Source organism: Xenopus laevis, chromosome 7S, assembly GCF_017654675.1.
Source record: "Xenopus laevis strain J_2021 chromosome 7S, Xenopus_laevis_v10.1, whole genome shotgun sequence".
NCBI lineage: Eukaryota > Metazoa > Chordata > Amphibia > Anura > Pipidae > Xenopus > Xenopus laevis.
In genome coordinates, this window is record NC_054384.1 from 56122521 (window position 1) to 56146168 (window position 23648).

At 39.1% G+C, this 23648-nt stretch overlaps 1 protein-coding gene across 3 annotated transcripts in view; it reads left to right on the forward strand.

Moving 5' to 3' along the window:
* Positions 1–23648, forward strand: part of LOC108697224 (opioid-binding protein/cell adhesion molecule homolog) — a 591521-nt gene that overhangs the window by 329078 nt on the left and 238795 nt on the right. For all 3 annotated transcript variants that reach the window (XM_041571289.1, XM_041571290.1, XM_041571291.1), the window contains one exon: positions 18849–18933. In XM_041571289.1, coding sequence (XP_041427223.1) covers positions 18849–18933 — 85 coding nt within the window. The remainder of the gene's footprint in view (positions 1–18848; positions 18934–23648) is intronic.

The window sequence follows — 23648 nt, forward strand, 5'->3', positions numbered from 1 at the left end:
GTGGAAAAGTAACTTGAAATGCCACAGAACGTAGATTCTACGTTCTGCAGCACTTCCGGGTTCTGGAGCGGAGGAGCGGCTGTTAGAGCCGCTCGCTCCGTTCCGCATCGATCCCCTGCCCCTAGGCAACGAGCAGAGCAGGGGATCGAGTGGCCCCTGGGGCGCGATCGCCCAGGGGCCCAAAAACAGCAGCAGGCACGTGTAACTTACGTGTCCTGCTGCTGCAGCCTACACCGCGCTGGATATCTCCGCCCCCACAGCACAGGCACACAGAGGACGTCGCAGATCTCTTCCTGAGGCCCTTCCAGATCGCCTGCAACAGTCTCCAGCGATTTTTTCAGGTTAGTGCAACAATTACACACACAAACACACCAACACACACTTATTACAGTAATACACACTTAGATTCACACTTACACACACTTACACATACATTTTTGGGGATTGGGGGGGTCACTTACACTCACTGCACTTACACACATGTGCACACGCACACACGCGCACATAACATGTAATTTACCATTTGTACACACGCACATACATGGCATTGTGGCTTTTTTTTTTTTTTTCTTATCGCATCGTTTCTTTTTTTGGCTGAAAAAAATGTTTTATTGCCATTACGAATAGCGTATTCGCTAACCGTACTGTGCAATATCTTTTTTATGTTATTTCGGTGATTATATTGCAATTTTGGGTATTTTGGTGCATTTTTAGCCATTTTATTGCATTTTTAGCCATTTTATTGCATTTTCAGCTCTGCGTATGTTGTGTTCACTTGTTTCTAGCCGTATAACCTGTTTGGCCCAGCTAAAATATTCAAACTGTGATTCTGACGGCCGATAACACGAGTCTGGAAAAAAAACATTGATTTTTGTGGTTTTATTGGATTTTTTTGCATTTCACTCTTTACTGCCTTATTTTGTTTTGCCTTGTAAATTTTATTTACTATATATCCATTTGGGGGTCTCTGTGTGCCACATAGTTTGGTATATCTATGCATATTGGGCATCAAAGTGTTCAGTAGACCCCTGGCGTTCATATTTAGGATGTTTTATGCTGATACGTTACGAAATGTGGGGCATATAATGGGGTAAAATTCAAGCTTTGTGACGATTTTCAGAAATTTGATAAAAACCGTTATGTTCAGCATTGCTTTGCAGTTTGGCAGTTTACAGTAGAAACATTTATTTACCCATATTGTATTCGTCAGAATGTGTACTTTCTGAAAATATATGGTTTTCTGGGGTCTCTGTACTGTTAGGGGGGTCTAATGTCGCATAATACACACACCAGGTGCTCAAATTGAAGCAGCCAGCGCGTCAGCCGTGAAAATGTATATACACTATTGTCATTTGGGGGTCTCTGTGCGCCACATAGTTTGGTATATCTATGCATATTGGGCATCAAAGTGTTCAGTAGACCCCTGGCGTTCATATTTAGGATGTTTTATGCTGATAAGTTACGAAATGTGTGGCATATAATGGGGTAGAATTCAAGCTTTGTGACGATTTTCAGAAATTTGATAAAAACCGTTATGTTCAGCATTGCTTTGCAGTTTGGCAGTTTGCAGTAGAAACACTTATTTACCCATATTGGATTCGTCAGAATGTGTACTTTCTGAAAATATATGGTTTTCTGGGGTCTCTGTACTGTTAGGGGGGTCTAATGTTGCATAATACACACACCAGGTGCTTATATTGCAGCAGCCAGCGCGTCAGCCGTGAAAATGTATATACACTATTGTCATTTGGGGGTCTCTGTACGCCACATAGTTTGCTATATCTATGCATACTGGGCATCAAAGTGTTCAGTAGACCCTTGGCGTTCATATTTAGGATGTTTTATGCTGATACGTTACGAAATGTGTGGCATATAATGGGGTAGAATTCAAGCTTTGTGACGATTTTCAGAAATTTGATAAAAACCGTTATGTTCAGCATTGCTTTGCAGTTTGGCAGTTTGCAGTAGAAACACTTATTTACCCATATTGGATTCGTCAGAATGTGTACTTTCTGAAAATATATGGTTTTCTGGGGTCTCTGTACTGTTAGGGGGGTCTAATGTTGCATAATACACACTCTAGGTGCTCATATTGCAGCAGCCAGAGCGTCAGCCGTGAAAATGTATATACACTATTGTCATTTGGGGGTCTCTGTGCGCCACATAGTTTGGTATATCTATGCATATTGGGCATCAAAGTGTTCAGTAGACCCCTGGTGTTCATATTTAGGATGTTTTATGCTGATAAGTTACGAAATGTGGGGCATATAATGGGGTAAAATTCAAGCTTTGTGACGATTTTCAGAAATTTGATAAAAACCGTTACGTTCAGCATTGCTTTGCAGTTTGGCAGTTTGCAGTAGAAACACTTATTTACCCATATTGGATTCGTCAGAATGTGTACTTTCTGAAAATATATGGTTTTCTGGGGTCTCTGTACTGTTAGGGGGGTCTAATGTCGCATAATACACACTCCAGGTGCTCATATTGCAGCAGCCAGAGCGTCAGCCGTGAAAATGTATATACACTATTGTCATTTGGGGGTCTCTGTGCGCCACATAGTTTGGTATATCTATGCATATTGGGCATCAAAGTGTTCAGTAGACCCCTGGCGTTCATATTTAGGATGTTTTATGCTGATAAGTTACGAAATGTGGGGCATATAATGGGGTAAAATTCAAGCTTTGTGACGATTTTCAGAAATTTGATAAAAACCGTTATGTTCAGCATTGCTTTGCAGTTTGGCAGTTTGCAGTAGAAACACTTATTTACCCATATTGGATTCGTCAGAATGTGTACTTTCTGAAAATATATGGTTTTCTGGGGTCTCTGTACTGTTAGGGGGGTCTAATGTTGCATAATACACACACCAGGTGCTTATATTGCAGCAGCCAGCGCGTCAGCCGTGAAAATGTATATACACTATTGTCATTTGGGGGTCTCTGTACGCCACATAGTTTGGTATATCTATGCATACTGGGCATCAAAGTGTTCAGTAGACACCTGGCGTTCATATTTAGGAAGTTTTATGCTGATACGTTACGAAATGTGTGGCATGTAATGGGGTAGAATTCAAGCTTTGTGACGATTTTCAGAAATTTCATAAAAACCGTTATGTTCAGCATTGCTTTGCAGTTTGGCAGTTTGCAGTAGAAACACTTATTTACCCATATTGGATTCGTCAGAATGTGTACTTTCTGAAAATATATGGTTTTCTGGGGTCTCTGTACTGTTAGGGGGGTCTAATGTCGCATAATACACACTCCAGGTGCTCATATTGCAGCAGCCAGAGCGTCAGCCGTGAAAATGTATATACACTATTGTCATTTGGGGGTCTCTGTGCGCCACATAGTTTGGTATATCTATGCATATTGGGCATCAAAGTGTTCAGTAGACCCCTGGCGTTCATATTTAGGATGTTTTATGCTGATACGTTACGAAATGTGTGGCATATAATGGGGTAAAATTCAAGCTTTGTGACGATTTTCCGAAATTTGATAAAAACCGTTATGTTCAGCATTGCTTTGCAGTTTGGCAGTTTGCAGTAGAAACACTTATTTACCCATATTGGATTCGTCAGAATGTGTACTTTCTGAAAATATATGGTTTTCTGGGGTCTCTGTACTGTTAGGTGGGCTAATGTCGCATAATACACACACCGGGTGGTTATATTGCAGCAGCCAGCGCGTCAGCCGTGAAAATGTCTATACATATTGTCATTTGGGGGTCTCTGTGCGCCACATAGTTTGGTATATCTATGCACATTGGGTATCAAACTGTTTAGTAGACCCATATGTTTATATTTAGGATGCTTTATGCTGGTAATGATACATGGACAATACGATGCTGGAAAGTTGAAGCTTTGAGGCAATTTCCACATATTTCACCAAAACCGACAACTTTGGGAAAGCCTTGCGACTCAGTAGTTTGGAGCAATAAGGCATGGGTACCCATTTTAGATTCTGTAGAATGTGTACTTTCCAAAAATGTATGGGTTTGGGGGGTAAACATATATTTCTGTGTTTTTACCCCACAAAAATGCAGTCAATGTGTTGATTTTTCATTAGCTGAAGTTACCCACGGGACTGTTTGTATGCGCTAACTTCATTTTGGGGCCTCTAAATGCCAGATACTTTGGTAAACCTATGAACAATGGCCACCAAACTGTTCGGAGGAACCCTGGCAATCATATTTAGGGTGCTTTTTCTTGGTGCATAACGATACATGGGTGATATGGTGCTGAGAAGTTGAAGCTTTGAGGAAATGTTCAGATATTTCACCAAAACCGACAATTGTGGGAAAGCCTTGCGACTCAGTAGTTTGGAGCAGAAAGGCATGGGTACCCATTTTAGATTCGGTAAAATGTGTACTTTCCAAAAATATATGGGTTTTGGGGGGTAAACATATATTTCTGTTTTTTACCCCACAAAAATGCAGTCAATTTGTTGATCTTTCATTAGCTGAAGTTACCCACGGGACTGTTTGTATGCGCTAACTTCATTTTGGGGCCTCTAAATGCCAGATACTTTGGTAAACTTATGAACAATGGCCACCAAAATGTTCAGAGGAACCCTGGCAATCATATTTAGGGTGCTTTTTCTTAGTACGTAATGACACATGGGTGATATGGTGCTGGGAAGTTGAAGCTTTGAGGCAATTTTCAGATATCTCACCAAAACCGACAATTGTGGGAAAGCCTTGCGACTCAGTAGTTTGGAGCAGAAAGGCATGGGTACCCATTTTAGATTCTGTAGAATGTGTACTTTCCAAAAATATATGGGTTTTGGGGGGTAAACATATATTTCTGTTTTTTACCCCACAAAAATGCAGTCAATTTGTTGATCTTTCATTAGCTGAAGTTACCCACGGGACTGTTTGTATGCGCTAACTTCATTTTGGGGCCTCTAAATGCCAGATACTTTGGTAAACTTATGAACAATGGCCACCAAAATGTTCAGAGGAACCCTGGCAATCATATTTAGGGTGCTTTTTCTTAGTACGTAATGACACATGGGTGATATGGTGCTGGGAAGTTGAAGCTTTGAGGCAATTTTCAGATATCTCACCAAAACCGACAATTGTGGGAAAGCCTTGCGACTCAGTAGTTTGGAGCAGAAAGGCATGGGTACCCATTTTAGATTCTGTAGAATGTGTACTTTCCAAAAATATATGGGTTTTGGGGGGTAAACATATATTTCTGTGTTTTACCCCACAAAAATGCAGTCAATGTGTTGATTTTTCATTAGCTGAAGTTACCCACGGGACTGTTTGTATGCGCTAACTTCATTTTGGGGCCTCTAAATGCCAGATACTTTGGTAAACTTATGAACAATGGCCACCAAAATGTTCAGAGGAACCCTGGCAATCATATTTAGGGTGCTTTTTCTTAGTACGTAATGACACATGGGTGATATGGTGCTGGGAAGTTGAAGCTTTGAAGCAATTTTCAGATATTTCACCAAAACCGACAACTTTGGGAAAGCCTTGCGACTCAGTAGTTTGGAGCAATAAGGCATGGGTACCCATTTTAGATTCTGTAGAATGTGTACTTTCCAAAAATGTATGGGTTTGGGGGGTAAACATATATTTCTGTGTTTTTACCCCACAAAAATGCAGTCAATGTGTTGATTTTTCATTAGCTGAAGTTACCCACGGGACTGTTTGTATGCGCTAACTTCATTTTGGGGCCTCTAAATGCCAGATACTTTGGTAAACCTATGAACAATGGCCACCAAACTGTTCGGAGGAACCCTGGCAATCATATTTAGGGTGCTTTTTCTTGGTGCATAACGATACATGGGTGATATGGTGCTGAGAAGTTGAAGCTTTGAGGCAATTTTCAGATATTTCACCAAAACCGACAATTGTGGGAAAGCCTTGCGACTCAGTAGTTTGGAGCAGAAAGGCATGGGTACCCATTTTAGATTCTGTAGAATGTGTACTTTCCAAAAATATATGGGTTTTGGGGGGTAAACATATATTTCTGTGTTTTTACCCCACAAAAATGCAGTCAATGTGTTGATTTTTCATTAGCTGAAGTTACCCACGGGACTGTTTGTATGCGCTAACATCATTTTGGGGCCTCTAAATGCCAGATACTTTGGTAAACTTATGAACAATGGCCACCAAAATGTTCAGAGGAACCCTGGCAATCATATTTAGGGTGCTTTTTCTTAGTACGTAATGACACATGGGTGATATGGTGCTGGGAAGTTGAAGCTTTGAGGCAATTTTCAGATATTTCACCAAAACCGACAACTTTGGGAAAGCCTTGCGACTCAGTAGTTTGGAGCAGAAAGGCATGGGTACCCATTTTAGATTCAGTAGAATGTGTACTTTCCAAAAATATATGGGTTTGAGGGGTAAACATATATTTCTGTGTTTTTACCCCACAAAAATGCAGTCAATGTGTTGATTTTTCATTAGCTGAAGTTACCCACGGGACTGCTTGTATGCGCTAACTTCATTTTGGGGCCTCTAAATGCCAGATACTTTGGTAAACTTATGAACAATGACCACCAAAATGTTCAGAGGAACCCTGGCAATCATATTTAGGGTGCTTTTTCTTAGTACGTAATGATACATGGGCGATATGGTGCTGGGAAGTTGAAGCTTTGAGGAAATTTTCAGATATTTCACCAAAACCGACAATTGTGGGAAAGCCTTGCGACTCAGTAGTTTGGAGCAGAAAGGCATGGGTACCCATTTTAGATTCAGTAGAATGTGTACTTTCCAAAAATATATGGGTTTGGGGGGTAAACATATATTTCTGTGTTTTTACCCCACAAAAATGCAGTCAATGTGTTGATTTCTCAGTAGCTGAAGTAAAGTCCTGAACAATTTGGATGTGCTAACTTCATATTGGTGTCTCTAAATGCCAGATACTTTGGTAAACCTATGCATAATGGGTATCAAATTGTTCAGTGGACCCCTGGCAATCATATTTCAGGTGCTTTTTCTTGGTACCTAATATAGTTTGGGATATGCGGAGCAGCAAAATAAAACCTTTGAAATGATTTTTCAGAATTTTGAATTTTTTGTTGAAAAACCGCTATGTTCAGACAAGCTTTTATGTTTGGTAGTTGGGAGTAGAGAGACATAGTTACCCATTTTGTAATCGGCAGAATGTGTACTTTTCAAAAATGTATGGTTTTCTGGGGTAAACCTACGGTTTCAGGATTTTTTGCCTTGGAATCTAAAGCATGCCGTTTTCTGCCTTAGTGCTTTCAAAATTCGGTAATATACTGCCGGGAGTTTTTGCTGTACAGAAATCCTAAATCTCCCTAAAACTATACATATCTGGTATTGGCACGTTCGAGAGACATAAGGCTTTCCAAATCAGTTGGATTTTCATCCGTAAAATGAAATATTTTTCTGGTATAAATTGATATACGATGAAAAATGGTAATTTTTCATTTTTTTTGGTATTTAGCACTATAAATTTTTTTGCACAGGTGGAAATACATGAAAACTCAGGCAGATTTAGAAAGCTCAGTTTCTACCGAAAAAAACAATGTATAGTTTTCCTAGGTAAACTATAGGTTTCCCCTCAGAAAATGCCCCTAAAGTGAGAGAGCACAAAATGTTTCAAAAACGGCTGGCATTTCGCGTAACCAAAATGTGAAATTCTGCTGGCACTTAAAGGGTTAATATCATCAATTCTGAATCTCTTACCACTTGAAACAGTTGTTTTTTTATGTTGGATTCTACTGTACGGCAGTGAGTAAAGTGTATAGATTTAGCAACCATCTAAAGTGATCAGGCCAGAAGTCTCAGAACCGCTTGCAGCTGTATTTATAGAAATCAAGTGGTTGAAGAGGGATGTGGTAAAAGACGTGTGGTAATTCTTAATTTACTATCCCAGAGCAGCACTTCTTTTTATTGACAGACTAATTGTTCCTTTCTATTTGAAGAGATATAGATTTGTATTAGGACGCCTTTGCTTCTTCCTGCTCTCGAAGCATTAATCCTGGGCATGCTTTAGTCAGAATATGGTCACATTTTTTTATTCCTCAAGGTTAAATGCATATAGTTGTAACATTTTGGGGGTCTTGACTGTTGTCTATGGGATATTTAAAAGAGATAGACTTTTAAACTAATTCAACCCCTGTCTGAAAAAGAGGCTGTCTGAAACTTTTTTTTAATATACATAATATATTACATAGTCATACTGTAGTATATATTTTCCCCAACAGAAACTATTTTAACCATTTTTTCACGGTTTGAACAAGGATATTTTGAATTATTTGAATACATTAGAAATTATAATTATGGAGCCATATTTATCAAAATTCAGATTTATGTAATTCTAAAGTTTTTTTTCTACTTCAAATGAACTGATTATTTAAAAAAAAAAACACAAATGTTACCTTATGAATTAAAAAAACCTGGATATAAAAAAAAAAAATCATGGAAAAAAACATGAATATATTGAATTAGTGTTTTACGCATTATTTCTAGTGAATTTACAGGCTTAAAAACTATTTAAAACACTCATATTAAAGAAAGAGTTGATATTTTGCCTAGGACATCTCCCATTGACTTCTACCTGACCTTTCAAGCTTTAGATGCCAAAGTTTTACATTCAAGTTTGTCATGTTTTTTTTCTACTTAAAGGCAAACTAACCCCCCACCATAAGCCTCCCCCTAAGCTTCCAGGTATTGCCCCCTCCCTTCCCTCCCCGTGATGTGCTTTAGTGTAAAGAAAAAAAACCTCTTTAAAATATTCTCACCCTTATGCAGAGAAGTGCAACAGAGCTCCCGGTCGCCATCTCCTGGCTCTTCATTTAGTCTTCGGGTCTCTTCACCAACACAAAGCCTCCTGGAGCATACGCAGTTGGGCCAAGTGAGGAATCGGCTTTAAAGGAGAAACAAACCCTTAATAAAAAAAAAACCTACCCTACACAGACCCCCTTGGTCCAACCCCCCAGCGTAGCTGCACCCCTCCGTGCAGATTCTGTCACGGGCGCCATCTTCTTCTCTTCGGTAATCTTCGGAATAAGACTGGTGAAGCGGCGCATGTGCAGTTGGAGCAATTTTATGTTTCGCGACAACTGCGCATGCGCCGATACTCTAGGCTAGGCTAGGCTGGGGGGAAGGGGTCTATGCAGGGTAGGGTTTTTTTTACTAAGGGTTTGTTTCTCCTTTAACTGCACATGCACAAATCAGCGTTGAGACCCAAAGACGATACGAAGAGCCAGAATATGGTGATCGGGAGCTCTGTTTTGCTTCTCTGCATTTAAGGGTGAGAATTTTTAAAGGGTTTTTACACTAAAGCACATTGCGGGGAGAGAGAGGAGAGGGGAAAATGAATTGAAGCTTAGGGGGGGGTTTCGGTGGAGGGATTAGTTCTCATTTAATAAATATTGCAAACATACTTTTTTTTAAACTGTTATTAACATTCATGATTTTTATCACAAAAAAATGTGAATCAAGGAAATTAAATACTGTACAAACATCAGTTTAAAGGCGAAGGAAAGGTGAAATCACTGGGGGGTAGCAAATGTTAGACACCCCCAAAGTGATTATAATGACTTACCTGATACCCAGGGCCAGTATTCCTGTTAGCAGAAAACTAAACCGGCACAGGCTACTTCTCAGCAAGCACTGCAGAGTGATCCTATTCCCCTTCTTCTTCTTCATACCCAGTGATTTCACCCTTCCTGCTCCTTTAAAATGGTCGGTATCTTCTTAGCTACAGTGACCATAAACAAATAAACATAGTGAATACTAAATTAGGTTGAAAAAGACACATGTCCATCAAGTTCAGCCTTTTAACTCTAGAAATAAATAAATCCTTCTTCTTTTCCATTTCTGGATCTATCCTAACAGTGCCTCAGCATACACGTATCAAGGAACTAAGGAATATCATTAGCCAAAGGCAGGCAGGGATATTATGTTTTGGCTAACAGAAAAGAAGCTGTCTATTATGCTAATGGATCGCGATGAGCGAAATTTCGAAAAAGCTAAATTTTGGGAAACAGGTTAGTCAATGGGCAACAAATTTTTAATTGCACAACTTTTTTTCCCCAATCCAAATACATAAAGTCAATGGGCATTTTTTCTTATGACGATTTTTTTGTCTCTGCAAAATTTTTATCTTGGTAACATTTTGTCACAGCAATTTTTTTCACTGCAAAATTTTGCCTCAGTTTTAGGAACCAATTTGTGGAAATTTGCCATAAATCCATGCCTGCCGAAGAAATTTGCTCATAACTGCAGGTGGATTATCTGTGCACCAGTAACCTTTCTGCTCTGTAAGGACCAAACATGAAGTTTCAGTTTTCCTATTTGTCGTTTTTAGCTCAAGGATTAACAAAAATCATTGATTTTTTTCATGATTAAAACAATAGACTAACATTATATTTGCCACAAGCCCTATGCATTCAATGATATTGACACCTAAAGCAGACACCTTTGTGGGTTAGTATACTAGAAAACTAAGCTGGTAGAGTCTGATTTAGTATTAGAATGTAAATATAAGAGAACAACAGTCGTGCAGACACCACTTGAAAGTGTATACTGTGATCTCCAGTATAATCTGCTAGTTTTATAGAAATTAGTGTCTGAGAGAAGACAGGCTTAAAATGGACATGCATCTAAAAATCTATGAAGTTGACCTGAAAGAAAAATAAAATATATTTAGTTATATTGGTCATATTGGTTATATTCTGAGCCAAATCATTCTGATTCAATAGGTATGTCTACAAACTGCGTTATAACCAAAATCATGATTCACAAGGTCATTACAGGGCTTTCAAGCATAGCAGGCCCCTTGAGAAAAAAAACTTTTAAGTACAAAAAGTAGGGAAAATTAACAAGCAAATCTACCCCTTGTGCAACTTGCAATATTGTTTTATGCACATCTGCAAATTTATATGAAGCAGCACTTTGCAATAATGCAATAGTTTGCTATGCTGCTGGGAAATTTGCAATAACTTCGGTATAAACAAATAGTTTGTTGCACTAACAAAAGTGCGTTAGCTTTCAAAACTTTTTACATGGCAAAGGGGTTAAATTAACCCTCCCCTGCTTCTTTAGCTTTTTCTGTCAGAGTTTCTTTCTCTGCTCTTTTCTCGCCTGCATCCTTTGTGCTTTAGAACCCCACTGAGACTGCTGTAAGACCTTTCATCAGTGCTGATTTTCTCTGAGAAGCCTAGCTCCCTTTAGTCAGTCTGGTATTGTCCCTTCTGCCCTTAGCTATGTAGTGACAGGAATCAGACAAGAATGGAGCACAGACTTCCACAACCCACTGGGCTCATGAAAACAGACCAATATAAGTAGCAGGTGCCTGGTCCAGCAAAGAGCATGCCCAAGGTGCAGTTGCCAGAAATGGCAAATCATACAAGGGGTGCTGCAGGGCAAGACTGAGGTGCTCTGGCTTGTGCTGTGCATGTCGAAACTCAGTAGACAGAATTGAAAATACCTTTCTTGGATCACCTTGTCTCAGCTTCATTTATGAATACTCAGGGCCATTAGTTTAATCCCAGGGCTGGAGATCTTTCAGCACTGACAAGAGGGATATATTTCCAAGCACAGATTGAGAGACTGAGAGGCAAGGAAATATAGTGTGCATGTGGGATTCTTAGCAGTCTGTTAAAACAATATGTCTTCATACTAGTCAATTGTTTGACATTGTACAGGCATCAAGCATTTTATATGCTCCATCTGCTGCAAGTTTGACCGGGCCAGAAAGGAAAAAAATGCATCTGGGTGGATCCAGGCCTTGAGCTGTTGTTAAACTACAACTTCCAGTATACTCTTCCTCACAATGCAGTTATACTGCAAGACATGCAAATGGGCATCTCTGATTAATATACTGAAAATAACAATTCTTACAATTTCTACAAAATGTGATATGTTTTATCAATGTCATTGTTTTGCAATTTAGATTTTATTAATGACAGTTTAACAAAATTGTATAGCATGTAGATGAACAGTATGTTTTACACATTGTTATTGTTTTAACCTCCATGACCTCATTCCCATACAGGATTCCCTGGGTAAATACACTTGCTGCAATATCCTAAAGCCAACCATGCCCCGGTTGCACAATCAAGAAATTATCAAGTGATAACACTTGAAAAAGGGCTTTGCCCGAAGCATGTTGTGTCAATAAATGTTTTGCAGTTAATCTGCTAGTGCCTGGCTCTACTTTCTACTTTAAACGGTAAAGAGAACACGGAATGTGTGGAGAGCAGTGACATCTAGGAAGTGCTGAATTGAAAGTGAAAGTGATTGTCTGCCCAGTCATCTATGCCTCAGGCATAGAGGAGGGGCAGACAATATTTGATTGACAGCTGAGATTTTGAAATTAGCTTACAACAGCTATGAATGCTTTAATAAAAAAATAGAAATTGGATTGCATGTTTAATTTGAAAAGGACTTTTATTATCTGTGTCTGATTTTTGTGATTTTTGTGTCTGGGTGACAGGTCCACTTGAAAGCTTACATGTTTTTTGTGCTGTACAAAACAGATATAGAGGTGAGATAAGATTGTGGTTGTTGTTTATTCCCATTAAATGCAGTTGCTACTCATTTCCATTAAATGCCTGATACGCAAACAATGAGAAAATAGCACAAGAATTTGTAAATATGCTCTTTTGATTCAAGGTTTAATATCGCCTATAATAAATGTAATAATTGTATTTTTCTTCTTTTTTTTTTTGAAATGCCGATTAAAGGATAGAAGAGGCTCACAGAATAAAATTCCTAAATTGCTGTATGGTTTGGAAATGAAGGCTTTGTGTAATAAAAGACACTATATTTGCCGAGGAGCAGTAACTCATTGCAACCAATCAGCAGGCAGCATTTACTGGCATCTTATTGGTTCCTATGGGTTTCTGCTCCTGGGCAAACTTAACGCCTTTAATTACATATTTGTTTTTCATTAAGTTGTTTTTCATCAGTAGTAGCTTTACATGTCAATTTTTAGCCTGCAAAATGGAGAACAGGCCAATATTAAAATATCACGGACAAAAGTAACAACATAAGGCAAAATAGTGTAGAACTGAGAGACAAAACTAGAATTCCTTAGAACTCTCTCTCTCCCTCTCTTTCTCTCTCTCTCTCTCTCTCTCTCTCTCTCTCTCTCTCTCTCTCTCTCTATAAATAGGCTTGGGATGTGTACACTTGAGGTAGTCAGTTCCACTAAGATTTTAATGCTACTGATCTGTCCCGGTTGCTTAGAAGCCTAAACATTTGATGAGGACCTTGTATAAATTAATGTGAACACAGTGATCCAGCATCTGGTACTGAAGTTTCTCATTTATATGACCTTACTATGAAAGTTATGAAATTCTCAGTCTTCTGACAAATGAGTGACAATGTAGGTATTTTCTCTGACTTGGGGGGACCTGATGTACAACCTTGTGTCTGAATTGTAAGTTGAGCACAGGGGCTGCTTGCAATTTCTCCTAAGAATGTTTGATATGCCTGACATAAATCTCACTGTAATCTTTACAGGATAAAAAGTGCTCTGCAGAAACAATTATCACAAATTACTAATACTGATACACAAGATACCTTCACAGACACTGACCCAGTAGTGCTGATGCTGCTGTTTTATTTTTGTCCTTGAAAATGTATATCAAGATACAGCACCTTCAGCAAAGCAGCATAAAGAAACGGAAAACATGTCCTATCCCCAAGTAGGGATGTAGCGAACCGCCGATAATGTGTTCGCGAACGCCGTTCCCGAACACCGGCAAAAAATGCGAACAGTTCGCGAACAGTTCGCGAACTTCGAACATCCGAAAATCGTTCGATTCGAACGATCGAAGGATTTTAATCGTTCGATCGAACGGTTTTCGTTCGAATCGAACGATCGAAGCCATTCGATCGAAAGATTTCATTCAATCCAATGGCTTCGATCGTTCGATTCGAACGAAAATCCTTCGATTTTAGCGATCGAATGGTCGAACGATTTTGACGCGAACGCCTATTGGCGAACGTCGCGCGACGTTCGCGAACTTGCGGCGGACGCGAACAGCCGATGTTCGCGCGAACAAGTTCGCCGGCGAACAGTCCGCGACATCCCTATCCCCAAGTCTATTGAAACAGGTGGTCCCCAAAGACCACAAGATAATAGCAGTAACTATAGGTTTTACTTGCAGGAAGCTATACTATCACTAAATGTTTTCTTATGAAATTGACTTTTTTGCTCTTGTTTTAGCTAAATTATATAAATTATTTCTGCCAAGCCTAGCAGTGCTTCAGTTTTGTCTCACTTTGTTTACATCTGGTTTATCTTCATTTCTGCCACATGCTACTTCAAACAATCCCTTTGGATAAAAGTGTTTTACCTGGCAGTCTAGGAAAAAATTAGCTTTTTCTTTTAGGGAATTTAGAGGGATACTTCTCTTTAGTAAAATAAGGTAAGCACAAACAGTGTATCTTCCTAATATATGTGCTGTTTTTACTTTTCACAGGAGAATATAATCAGATTTATGCTGTGTAAATACCCTGCCCTGTTCCCTTCCCCTTCTAATTTTCAAACAGATCTCATAGTCCAAAATTAAATTGTGGGGTAATAATTATACAGCTACATGCAGGCCCGCATGCTATCCTGATATTTATTTTTACTTTTTGTTGGAGGCACTGACCACCTTTTTTCCTCCTAATTTTATTGGAGGGCCCTAACCACCAATGCTTTCTTTTACCTTGTGTGGGTGGGGGAGCTTTATTGCCAATGTCACACATATACAGGTATGGACCTGTTATACAGAATGCTCGCGATCTGGTGTTTTCTGGATAATGGATCTTTCCAAAATTTGGATCTTCATACTTTGTCTACTAGAAAAGCATGTAAACATTAATTAAACCTAATAATCTGATTTTGTGCCCAATAAAGACTAATTATATCTTAGTTTGGCTCAAGTACAAGGTTCTGTTTTATTATTACAGAGAAAATGAAATCAATTTTAAACATTTGGATTGTTTGATTATAATGGAGTCTATGGGGGATGGCCTTTTGTTAATTTTCCAGGGCTGCTTTTTTCTCCCAGTCCGGCCCTGGCAACATGTAAAAAGTGGACTGTGTAAGTCCCAACCTTTTTAAATTGGGTTTGCTCAGAAGACCCACACATTATTCTGAACACAAATAAGGCAGATCAGTCAAAAGTGAAACAATTTACACAGTATTTGTATGACTTATTGACAAATAATTTTAAACTATATCTGCCAAGCACCCCAATCTTTTGACTGCCTTGGTGTCTATTATAGTTAACAGCATCTGACAGCTTTCTAAGGAACATAACAACAGTAAAATAAGAAATGGTAAAGTAATAGATAATAAGGCAATGTATTTGAATCCACAATTTGAAACAGAAAAGGGAAATAATGGCAATAATCCAAACCTGTGCCTGTATGAAGGTATATGTAACATTATTTACTTGGATTTACAGCAATGTATGATTTTACAAAGTAGAAAAGTACACACAGGGAAGGCAAGAGTTAGAATACCATTAAATAAAGAAATAAGTGTAACTATACAGGAAATAAGTGGCTGATGAAGAGAAACAGTAGGACGGCTATCCTTACTCAATAGAGCTTATATTCTAAGTGGGTAGATAATATTCAGCACAAATTGGAGGGCAATAGGGTACACAGATTTGGGCAATGTCCGTTATCCTGAAACCTGTTATCCAGAAAGTTCCGAATTACTGAAAGGCCATTTCCCATAGACTCCATTGTAATCAAATAATCCATATTTTTAAAAATGATTTCCTTTTTCTCTGTAATAATAAAACAGTACCTTGTACTTGATCCAAACAGATCTCATAGTCCAAAATTAAATTGTGGGGTAATAATTATACAGCTACATGCAGGCCCGCATGCTATCCTGATATTTATTTTTACTTTTTGTTGGAGGCACTGACCACCTTTTTTCCTCCTAATTTTATTGGAGGGCCCTAACCACCAATGCTTTCTTTTACCTTGTGTGGGTGGGGGAGCTCTATTGCCAATGTCACACATATACAGGTATGGACCTGTTATACAGAATGCTCGCGATCTGGTGTTTTCTGGATAATGGATCTTTCCAAAATTTGGATCTTCATACTTTGTCTACTAGAAAAGCATGTAAACATTAATTAAACCTAATAATCTGATTTTGTGCCCAATAAAGACTAATTATATCTTAGTTTGGCTCAAGTACAAGGTTCTGTTTTATTATTACAGAGAAAATGAAATCAATTTTAAACATTTGGATTGTTTGATTATAATGGAGTCTATGGGGGATGGCCTTTTGTTAATTTTCCAGGGCTGCTTTTTTCTCCCAGTCCGGCCCTGGCAACATGTAAAAAGTGGACTGTGTAAGTCCCAACCTTTTTAAATTGGGTTTGCTCAGAAGACCCACACATTATTCTGAACACAAATAAGGCAGATCAGTCAAAAGTGAAACAATTTACACAGTATTTGTATGACTTATTGACAAATAATTTTAAACTATATCTGCCAAGCACCCCAATCTTTTGACTGCCTTGGTGTCTATTATAGTTAACAGCATCTGACAGCTTTCTAAGGAACATAACAACAGTAAAATAAGAAATGGTAAAGTAATAGATAATAACGCAATGTATTTGAATCCACAATTTGAAACAGAAAAGGGAAATAATGGCAATAATCCAAACCTGTGCCTGTATGAAGGTATATGTAACATTATTTACTTGGATTTACAGCAATGTATGATTTTACAAAGTAGAAAAGTACACACAGGGAAGGCAAGAGTTAGAATACGATTAAATAAAGAAATAAGTGTAACTATACAGGAAATAAGTGGCTGATGAAGAGAAACAGTAGGACGGCTATCCTTACTCAATAGAGCTTATATTCTAAGTGGGTAGATAATATTCAGCACAAATTGGAGGGCAATAGGGTACACAGATTTGGGCAATGTCCGTTATCCTGAAACCTGTTATCCAGAAAGTTCCGAATTACTGAAAGGCCATTTCCCATAGACACCATTGTAATCAAATAATCCATATTTTTAAAAATGATTTCCTTTTTCTCTGTAATAATAAAACAGTACCTTGTACTTGATCCAAACTAAGATAAAATGAATCCTTATTGGAAGCAAAACCATGTTATTGGGTTTATTTAATGTTTACATGATTTTCTAGTAGACTTAAAAGGTATGAAGTTCCAAATTAAAGAAAGACCAGTTATCCGGAAAACCCCAGGTCCCGAGCATTCTGGATAATAGGTCCCATACCTGTAGTTAGTGCTAGGATTGGGCTAGAATGTTCTATTTCATCAAAAAGTTTGATCTCAATTTCTTTTTATAGAGGTAAAGAAAGTGCAATGATTTGCACTATAGGAAGAAATATTACTTATGGGGGGGGGGGGTGATAAACATTGTCCATGGCTGAAAATGTCAGTGAAGAAAGTATTTTGTACTGTGTAAAATGGAGTGTACTGAATAATTTTTTTTTTTTTTTTTTTGCCTTGGAAGATGCTATTATTTATTTAGGGCAGTATCAGGTAAAACTAAGTTCAATCATATATAAAAAGACGGAGTTCATTGTGCATTAAGTAGATAATCAGCATATTGTACTTAACAGAAAAGAGTTAGCTAGGTTTCTTTGTTAAGAGATGGGCATCTGTCTGCATACTGTAGTGAATAGAAAGGAGCTGTATTTTTAAACACGGGTTAATCTGAATTCTTGATTTAACAGAACTGAACTTTCTGTCTTTGTAAAGAGACTGTTATAGGCATAGTGTACCTAATAGAAGTCAGGTGTATTTGGTAAAGAGAAGGTGATTTGCATACTGTAATTAATAGAAGGAGATGTCATTGTAAAGAGACAATCTGTGTACTGTACCTAATAGAAGTCGGATGTAATTTGTAAAGAGAATGTATTCGGCCTACAAGAAGGAAGCTGCCTCTCTAAAGATCATCCTAGCAGCGTACTGTACCTAATAGTCAGGACTGCAGCTGTAGTTGGAAAGAGAAGTGAATCGGCATATTGTAGCCAGTAGACAAGCAGCATCAGCATGGAGCTGTGTTTTGTAAAGAAAAGCCAATCCGTGCGCAGTACCTAATAGAAGGGAGCTGTCCTCAGCTATGGGTCCTGAAACGTTAGCACTAAGAGAACTTTGGTCTATTTCAACCAGCACCGTCTCTAACTGCGTTGCTGTTTTCAGTCTATAGAGGGTGGTTATTGCTGATAAAATATTCACTTTAGAAATGTATGAGAGCCCCCACCGCTCCTTCCCTATAAAAGCTCTTTATCTATTCCATCTGTGCCAATAACCTTAACAATGACTGATGTGCTTAAAAAGTTCGGTAACGACTAGAGACAGTGGGTTGCCCAGAGGTTTTTAATTCTGCGCATTCTTAACGCTACAGAGGCAAGATAACTCGTTTACCCACCAGGCATTGCATATTAAACTTCCTGTAACCACAGTCGAAAGGGTAAATACGTGCACAACGGGCGCAAATCGGCAAATAAGCACCCTCTTAAAAGTGCTATTGCCTAGTGGAGAGAGTGAGGCATGGAGAGGAAAGAAGTAGCAGAGTGGGGAGGGGAGCAAGTAGAGAGAGAAAGAGAAAGGAGGGACGGAGAGAAGGAGGAGAGGTAGAGGGAGGGAGGCAAGAAGAGACAGATCAGCTATAGAAGAGTGCGGATCCCGGGGAGCTCCGGATCAGTTTAGATCCTTAGAGAGCGATTTTAGGGATCCAGTAGCTCAGATCAGAGACTGCCTGGAAAATCCTACACCTGCTTTGGGGATGCTCTGGGGGTAGAGTCCACAGGAAGCTCAGACTGTGTGTTGGGGCAGGATGGGGTTCGCCCCCTGGAGGTGGCTGTTGGCCCTGTGTCTCAGGTTACTCTTCCTTGTACCCGCAGGAGTGCCGGTGCGCAGCGGGGATGCCGGTTTCGCAAAAGCCATGGACAACGTCACGGTTCGACAAGGGGACAGCGCCATCCTCAGGTAAGAGAACTTTTACGGGGTTATTTGCTGTATGACCTGATATAAATGGTTGGATTAGCTACTTGGTTATATGGACGCCAGATGACATACAAAATGCTGTGCTATACAGGAATCTGAGGAATGTGTTTGTAAAGTGACTACAAGAATGCCAATGAGGCGGTGCAACAGGGTCTCAAAGGTTCTTGTATCTAATAAGCGCCATGAAAATATCTGTCTAGGTCTCTCTGTCTCTCTGCACTTATGTCTTGGTTGAAATACTTGAAATAACATGCATAAAACTGTTTATGTATAAACATATATTCGTTAATAGGATTTGGGACTTTAGTGTGAGATGCCAGAGAGTTTCATATATGACAGATGCCTTGTGAAAGTGAACGCTCTAAACAGCAGGCTTCTTGCTTAACAGGGGGTTGCACCCCAAGAATGGCAGTTTAGAGGGATGCGTGTAATAGATACTTACAGTTATGCATTACCTGTCGGAGTACAACAATGCAGTCATTCTATCCGCTCTGAAGATTCCCGTAATTCATTCATATCCATCTATCTGCGCATAGGGTTATATAGACAGAGGTAGGACAGAGACAAGTGCAAGCAACTTGCGCAACGATTTCGACCACCAGTTCCAATATTTTGTGATAGAACCGACATAGACATTCTGTGCACACAGTACAGCAAAGCTGAAGCACCAGAGATGGTGGCAGAGTAGGTGCAGCAGGGGTTGTAGCCATTGCCAACTCCAGAAAGAAGAAAGGTGAGACTGAACATGAGATCTCCTGGGGTAGACTGGGATTTAGGGCGAGTAATGAGCAGGCTGTGAAGGAAAACTGGATTAGGCTAAGAAAGGCTTTGTTTTATGGAAAGCTACATACATTTGCAGCGATAAACTACACGATGCACTGTACTTTGCACACATATATATATATATATGTATTTATCGTGCACAATAAATCAAAGCTACTGCGTATGAAAATAATGGCCCAGGCATTTGACTGCCCGGCTGTCTGTGTCGTGCTACATTTCTGCCGGCAGAGGACAGTGTTGCCGCAAATCCTTAACAAAGAGACAGCTGCGATGGTACGTGAGTCCCCCTCCCCCTCCTCCTCCTCTGTATATCGGCATTTCTGACCATTTCCTGCCCGTACTCGCTAAATGCAAAGTAAAACGCAAAGTAATACGTAAATTGACGTGTTCACATTCCTTTTCAAACTGCAACATTAACATGTTATCTAGATAAAGTTATCGATCAACACATTATTCCCAGTTGCTGTCACTTTTCTAAGAAATCGTTCTGCCTTAAGGGTTACAATATTGAACACTTTCACTTTACATTTTACCTAAATACAGATTTTCTTATAATTCATAAATCCACCATTGCTCTTCACCATTGCTCTGCCCTGGGACAAAAGCTAGTGCAGAAATGCACCTATACATCCCTCCAACAACTTGAGTTGCCACTATTGGGGGGAGGGCAACTGTAATGTTTCAGCTAGTGCAGAAATATACTTTGCACCCCTCTAGCAAATGCTGTTGCATAGCTACAACTTCCAGGAATAGGACAGAACTATTCACTAGCTTTGTAAACACAAAGGGGTTATGCCAAGGAGCAGTAACCCATAGCAACCAATCAGCAGGTAGGATGTTTAAAAGCAAACATCTGGACTCTTATCACATAATGCTGGGATGTGTAATAATCAACAGCACACACATTCTCATTGGCCATCTGTAATGAGTTTTATTGCAATTAAACAAATAGTCATGATGGTTAAAATATTTTTATAAAAAAATAAGCCTTGTCAAACCCCTACAAAGCTGGCCCAAACTAGCCCTGCATACAGGAAAACATCTATTAAAAAACACTAACCACATACTGTTCATGTGTGTGCAGACATATATAGCTAAATGTGATCTGTTTTGTGTGTTTTCACACTCTCCATTCTACAACATGGAAGAAAGTGACAGTTATCAGGAAGCCTAACAAACTGCATTTTGTCTTTTATGAAAATATCAATGTAAAAATAATACATTTTTTAATGACAAACCAAGCTCTTTGGCCCATACTTCCTTTCCAATTTAATAAACTATGTTTGTGTATTTGCCCAGTAAAACATTTACGCTACATATGTGAATCTGGGCTGATGACCTTAGACTTTGCTCCTAGCTGCAGGCCCTGCTATATTCAGTTTTACTACCCCTCAACTGATCTGTAAAAGAAGCTTTAGAATGCAAGAAGAGCAGCAGTAAGAAATTCATAGCCAATCGTCCCTTCCTAACCTTATACTCAGGATAAGCATATTGAAAGGGACATGTGAGTAATCCCATGTGTGATGCACAGAAATAGGAATTACACCAAGTCTCACATGGAAACAGGGGCTAAGTGACAGATTTTGACAGGAACTACAGAATGTCACTGGCTCAGATATCAAGTATCATTATTTCACAGAAGTCTTCTGCATGAACAGGGAATGCAAAGAATTGTAGTTCTTCACTGTGCATTTGCTTCCTACTTTACATATATACTTCTATATTCCTTCCCCAGGTGACCATAAACGAAACAATTGCTTTCCCTTTATCTGAGTCTTGTTATATATCAAAAATCTGCTTGCCACTTTATTGTCACTCATATGTGAATAACGTTATAACTAAAGTGTTTAACCAATGTCTCTCTAAAAAAAACATGAAAAATACTCCCAAGCTAGAGTCCTGCAGCTGGTCGAGTACCCACAGATTACCTGCAAAAAGCGGGTGCCCTGTCAAATGAGGGTAGGCTTTTCAGGTGTATGTATAGATGTGGGTCTGCGGGATGTGGGTTTGGTTGCGGGTCTCTTCCTGCTGCAGCTCTCCCTCCACTCATCTCCCCCTTCAATCTGACTTCTGGCACAGCTCTCTTACATCACATGGGGCACTTCTGTTCCTCTCGACTATCGGCCACGTTTGACGACGTCACTTCTGGTTTGCAGCAACACCACTTCAGGTTTGATGGTGGTCGACGGGTTGCTAGCTAATTCATTTAATTCATTTAATTCACTTTTCGCAGCGACTTTTAATCCGCAATCGCTGTGGAAACTTTGGCGCTGGCGTCTATGGGGAATCGCGAGCGTAAAAACACACGCGGCGATCTTTTTTCTATTGTCGCTCGAAAGATTGCGGATTAAAAGTCGCGGCGAAAAGTCGCCGCGAGTCAAATCGCGGCGCTATCGCCTAGTGTGCCCTTAGCCTAAAGAAGCACAAAAGCACACACAGTATTTATTCAATAATCACTTCTGTCTGGTCTGGGGTGTGGCTGCATTTTGCACATTATGTTGGATAAAAAGTCTAGTGCAAGGTTCAGACCACATTGTCGACAGAGTCAAGACAGCCATGTGCTTAGTGCCTGATATTGGCAATGATGCCCCATGAATACAGGGCTGCCACATGCTCCAAAACCAAACAACAGCAATTCTGCTACCTGCAGGGCACATGGTAGATAACTTTTTTTTACAGTTTTCATCCTGCCCTGCAGGCATTAAATCCCCATAGAGTCTTGAGAAATGCATTGATACACAGATAGATTGACAGGCAGTCAGCATCATTTAAAATCTCAGCAGATATAAATTCACTATCCATTACTTCTATATTAAAAATTAGCATTGCTTTCTGAAATATTGATATGTTAAAACCTGCTGCAATAATTCCTGTCTTCACAAGACCCAAGAGAGCCTGTTTCTGCACTATTTTGCATTTATACTGCATGAGGTTAAGGATATAGGGATGCCAAGTCTGCAGCAATCTCTGTAGAGCAGTATATCCATGCATGTATAAAGGGGGTGCAATTATACCCACTGTGCTTTTTATGAGGCTTCCAGTAATTGCTGAGCTTTATCACATCTGAGCACGTGATATCCGATCATGATAATGTTTCTTGGTCCTACAGCTGATGTTAAACTTGTCAGTTTGGTGGTTGATAGTTGTAATTACAGACCCTGGTGTCTCCCCAGTGAATTCAGTGAATGCAACTGGTACAAAGCTGGAGGTGTTTCCAGAGCATCCTTGTTTCAGCTTTTATAATGAGGTTGGATGTGATATTTGTTATTAACTATGTCATTACTTTGAACGACAATGCTGATAAATTTATAAGTAACAGTACCATCTAAACACTCAGGTCTCACTGACCCGATATTCAGCTATATCATATACCATAATATTCTATTAATGGCTACCTAGATCATAATAGTGACAATAGTGTATACCTTAGCCTGCTTATTCTGTGAAATCTAATGCATTAGCTTGGTACATTGTGATGTAATTGCCTGGATGTCTTGTTCAAGCTTTTTATTTCCGTTTTCAATCTAAAGTAGTAAACAGTATATCATGACTTTTTTTTTTTTTGACAGTTTTAAATGTATATATTTGAAAAATAGATTATGAATCTAAAAGGACGCTTTTATTTTTGTTCATTAAAGCACCGGGGAAGCATTATTCTTCACAGTAGTCTAATTTATCTAAATGTTGGTGTTTATTAATTTGAGTCAAGCAAACTTCCTACTAAGGTTAAATGAAATGTTATGTGTAGATTTCAGTAAAAAACTGCATTCTTCTATAATGCTTGCTTAGCCTTTGAAGTTATATAATAAACAAAATATCTGCAAATAAGGCAGTGCCCATTTTTTCTAATAAAGAAAAGCACCAAACTCCATCCCCAATGTCTTCCAACAGTTAAATTTTTATTGTACCATTTA